Genomic DNA, 5,000 nt, shown 5'->3' on the forward strand with positions numbered 1-5,000 from the left:
TCCCTCAACGTCCCTCGCTTTCCCTCAACGTCGCTCGCTCTCGCTCTCCCTCAACGTCGCTCGCTCTCGCTCTCCCTCAACGTCGCTCGCTCTCGCTCTCCCTCAACGTCGCTCGCTCTCGCTCTCCCTCAACGTCGCTCGCTCTCGCTCTCCCTCAACGTCGCTCGCTCTCGCTCTCCCTCAACGTCGCTCGCTCTCGCTCTCCCTCAACGTCGCTCGCTCTCCCTCTCCCTCTCCCTCAACGTCGCTCGCTCTCGCTCTCCCTCAACGTCGCTCGCTCTCGCTCTCCCTCAACGTCGCTCGCTCTCGCTCTCCCTCAACGTCGCTCGCTCTCGCTCTCCCTCAACGTCGCTCGCTCTCGCTCTCCCTCAACGTCGCTCGCTCTCGCTCTCCCTCAACGTCGCTCGCTCTCGCTCTCCCTCAACGTCGCTCGCTCTCGCTCTCCCTCAACGTCGCTCGCTCTCGCTCTCCCTCAACGTCGCTCGCTCTCGCTCTCCCTCAACGTCGCTCGCTCTCGCTCTCCCTCAACGTCGCTCGCTCTCGCTCTCCCTCAACGTCGCTCGCTCTCGCTCTCCCTCAACGTCGCTCTCTCTCGCTCTCCCTCAACGTCGCTCACTCTCGCTCTCCCTCAACGTCGCTCTCTCTCGCTCTCCCTCAACGTCGCTCTCTCTCGCTCTCCCTCAACGTCGCTCTCTCTCGCTCTCCCTCAACGTCGCTCTCTCTCGCTCTCCCTCAACGTCGCTCTCTCTCGCTCTCCCTCAACGTCGCTCTCTCTCGCTCTCCCTCAACGTCGCTCTCTCTCGCTCTCCCTCAACGTCGCTCTCTCTCGCTCTCCCTCAACGTCGCTCTCTCTCGCTCTCCCTCAACGTCGCTCTCTCTCGCTCTCCCTCAACGTCGCTCTCTCTCGCTCTCCCTCAACGTCGCTCTCTCTCGCTCTCCCTCAACGTCGCTCTCTCTCGCTCTCCCTCAACGTCGCTCTCTCTCGTTCTCCCTCAACGTCACGCTCTCTCGCTCTTCCTCAACGTCGCGCTCTCTCGCTCTCCCTCCCCGTCTCGCGCTCTCTCGCTCTCCCTCCCCGTCTCGCGCTCTCTCTCTTGCTTTCCTCTTCTCCCAACCTTCCCTTTTCTCAGTACACCATATTCAGATGCCACTTCTCCTTTTAAACTACCTCTCCCGCTCAAACATGGACAGACACCACTATTTTAGGGGTTTGTGTTGGATTACTAATGGTAAAAATGGACATTGAAAAAGCTTGTGTATTGTAATTCCCAACAAGGTGTAGTTCTAACAAATGTCCACACGGGAGCATTGTTAGTCCAATACTTGAAGTAGCAGGGTAGATGTTGCAGCCTATTTATTTGGTTATTGTACAGTTTGAGTTTTTATCAATACCTATTTACTTACTTACACTTTATTTTGATAAATAAGTTCAAATAATTCATATTTTCCCTGAAAGGGTTTACAAAACTATATTAAATATTTTACACAATTGGGGAACTATTATATAAAATGTAATACAATTTATAGTACAAATCTAGAAAATGCTTGATTTCCAGAAGAGTAGTGTGGCATCAGATGTTCACCATTTTTACTTTAATTTCCTCACTTTTTTAAATTCAAAACATAGCCTTTTCCATCAAGAAGGGTCAAAGATATCTAGTTGTCTTGTTATCCTGTTTGGTTTGAACCTTTTTAGAGTAAACTTCAACCACTATTTTTACAGTGTGATGTTTTAAGATATTATGTTTATCACGTTCATTTTCTTTGCCCTAGCCCTCTCATTCAATGGCTCTGATTTGCCCTGGTAAGAGCATGCTTTTCTCAGACAAGTGACAGATTAATTGCACTGTGTGTGTTTCCCCCCTCACCTATACTTGAAATGCATATAGTTACAAACAAATTGAATTCCGTTGTGTGACTTTGTGACGAGGCCTTTTGAATTAAACTTGGCTGCATTAGAGCATATTCCATTAATAAAACAATGGCCTTTTTTTTTTAAAGTAAACCTATGGATTCTACGATAATGCCGTAGTTTCGAATAGACTGGGCCTACTAATGTAAACAAACTCTTGGCAATAGGAAGTGTATAAGCATCATGCATTGTACCAAGGACTGAAAAGTGTCCTACAGCTGCTTGCTGGGTCCACACGTCTGGGGCTGCGGATGGCCCGGTATTGTCAGCTAAATGGGATCATGAGCGGCTGAAAAGTGTTTGAGAATGAACAGAAAATAATTTTCACAAGTGGATGATTACTTCTGCCACATCCTAACCCAACTCCCGGAGAATGCCCCAGATTTTCAGACCCGTATTCACAGCGGATCCCAACCTAGACTGGAGGCCTTTTCTTAAAGGGACAGCCCCTCTCCTTTTGACAAATTGTCTTCACAATCTCTTTATTTCCTGGTTTGAATCTCTCATATCCCACATTATTTCCCATTGAGTTCTGTGAATAGGCGATTGATTTATGGAGCTTCGAGATGTTAGTGGTCATTGGCTATCTGACCATTGCTAACATTTTCCAAGGGAAGAAGAGACTGGAGGAAAACGTTGGCTTGGTTTTCTCATTATCTATTTTTATTATCATCCGTTGCATAATGCTTCTACAATTTGGCCGATCACAGCCATAAAATACCCTGTTGTCACAATATTCATAATAAAATATTTTCAATAAGAACACGTTGATTTATGTTCTCAGTGAATTATAGTTGTCTATATTCATGGAAATATTATTTGAAAAGAGCTGCTTAATTTGTATCTTTATAAACAGCCTATATTGGTCACCTTGTAATCACCTTAATTTGTATCTTTATAAACAGCCTATATTGATCACCTTCATTTGTATCTTTATAAACAGCCTATATTGATCACCTTCATTTGTATCTTTATAAACAGCCTATATTGGTCACCTTGTAATCACCTTAATTTGAGTGTTTTAATATGCCTAGTTTAAAGGTATTAAAATTCACATATTAATCGAGACATCTTGTCATTTTTATATGGAACTTGTTTTTAATTATACATGTATTGAATTGAATTTATAGTGAATTGAATTTGCTTTGTATTATGATTAGTCAAATCTAGGCTATAATCCCAACATTGGTAAATTAATTTGATTTACTGCTTTACAGTAATAAAACATTGTTAAAATTGTTAAAATGTCTGTGTTTGTAGGTACCTTTATGCTTTGGGACAGAGAGTTTGGAAACGTTGGAAAAGAAGATATTTGGTTCTTGTCCAGGTATGTTAAATGTCAGGATTCATTTGGGTCTTGTCCAGGTATGTTAAATGTCAGGATTCATTTGGTTCTTGTCCAGGTATGTTAAATGTCAGGATTCATTTGGGTCTTGTCCAGGTATGTTAAATGTCAGGATTCATTTGGGTCTCGTCCAGGTATGTTAAATGTCAGGATTCATTTGGGTCTTGTCCAGGTATGTTAAATGTCAGGATTCATTTGGGTCTTGTCCAGGTATGTTAAATGTCAGGATTCATTTGGGTCTTGTCCAGGTATGTTAAATGTCAGGATTCATTTGGGTCTCGTCCAGGTATGTTAAATGTCAGGATTCATTTGGGTCTTGTCCAGGTATGTTAAATGTCAGGATTCATTTGGGTCTTGTCCAGGTATGTTAAATGTCAGGATTCATTTGGGTCTCGTCCAGGTATGTTAAATGTCAGGATTCATTTGGGTCTTGTCCAGGTATGTTAAATGTCAGGATTCATTTGGGTCTTGTCCAGGTATGTTAAATGTCAGGATTCATTTGGGTCTCGTCCAGGTATGTTAAATGTCAGGATTTATTTGGGTCTTGTCCAGGTATGTTAAATGTCAGGATTCATTTGGGTCTTGTCCAGGTATGTTAAATGTCAGGATTCATTTGGGTCTTGTCCAGGTATGTTAAATGTCAGGATTCATTTGGTTCTTGTCCAGGTATGTTAAATGTCAGGATTCATTTGGGTCTTGTTCTATTCAGAAGATTAACATATTTGAATAAGTCTACTTGCCAAATGTATAGCTTCTAAGTAAATACATGCTTTTTTTCTAGTGGACTTTAATAGCATTTTCTTGGTGCTGCTTCATTTTTCTGTTGAAATGGTATTTTCATAAAACTTTTGCATTCCATTCTCATTGCTTTCGGTCTGGTCTTAAAAGCTGACATTTCTTCTAGTGAATTAACTGTTATGGCACTTCAATCTGTTCTTGCTGCATGTTGTTGTAGCTTTAATTGACAGACAAACAAAAGTTTCCATTTTGAAATCTTGAAGCAACGCATATTGACCATTGACATAATTAGCAATCTATAAACGGAAGACAAAAACAGTTGAATGAAATGCAAGGATATATTTTGGACATTACAACCTCTTTTACTATCTCAACTGATTCCCATATTTAAAAAGCATAGTGTGATATATATTTTTTATGATTCCATTTTATACAGAGTGTGTGAACCCTTAACTGTTGCAGGTCAGCCAATACACCTTTGCAATGTGCAGCTACAGAGAGAGGAAGTCTGAGCCCCATGAACTGATGCAGCTAGAAGGCTACACTGTGGACTACTCCGACCCCCAGCCTGGTGCGCACAAACAAACAAACACACATATATCCTTCTTATCTCTTATCTCTTATGTCTGTCTGTCGCTTATGTCTGTCTGTCGCTGTCTCATTCTGTAACCATCTGTCTCTGTCTGTCACTGTATGTCTGTCTGTTTGTGTCGGTGTCTCTCTCTGTGTCGCCGTCTGTCGCCGTCTGTCTCCGTCTGTCTCCGTCTGTCTCCGTCTGTCTCTGTCTGTGTCGGTGTCTCTGTCTGTCGCTGTCTGTCTGTCTGTCTGTGTCTGTCTGTCTGTCTGTGTCTGTCTGTCTCTGTCTGTCTGTCTGTCTCTGTCTGTCTGTCGCTGTCTGTCTGTTGCTGTCTGTCACTGTCTGTCTGTCGCTGTCTGTCGCTGTCTGTAACTGTCTGTCGCTGTCTGTCGCTGTCTGTCTGTCTCTGTCAGTCTCTCTGTCGATCT

The 5,000-nt window shown here is 43.3% G+C and overlaps 1 protein-coding gene across 21 annotated transcripts in view; it reads left to right on the forward strand.

The window, feature by feature from the left end:
* Positions 1-5,000, forward strand: part of cadps2 (calcium dependent secretion activator 2) — a 268,319-nt gene that overhangs the window by 118,121 nt on the left and 145,198 nt on the right. For all 21 annotated transcript variants that reach the window (XR_016495113.1, XR_016495114.1, XM_090231185.1 and 18 more), the window contains exons 9-10: positions 3,173-3,239; positions 4,458-4,566. Coding sequence is in view for 19 of the 21 variants with exons in the window: in XM_090231185.1 (XP_090087311.1) it covers positions 3,173-3,239; positions 4,458-4,566 (176 nt within the window). In the remaining 2 variants the exon portion in view is untranslated. The remainder of the gene's footprint in view (positions 1-3,172; positions 3,240-4,457; positions 4,567-5,000) is intronic.

This window comes from Oncorhynchus mykiss, chromosome 4 (genome assembly GCF_057628025.1).
Source record: "Oncorhynchus mykiss isolate SJ-2025 chromosome 4, ASM5762802v1, whole genome shotgun sequence".
In the NCBI taxonomy this organism is placed as follows: Eukaryota; Metazoa; Chordata; class Actinopteri; order Salmoniformes; family Salmonidae; genus Oncorhynchus; species Oncorhynchus mykiss.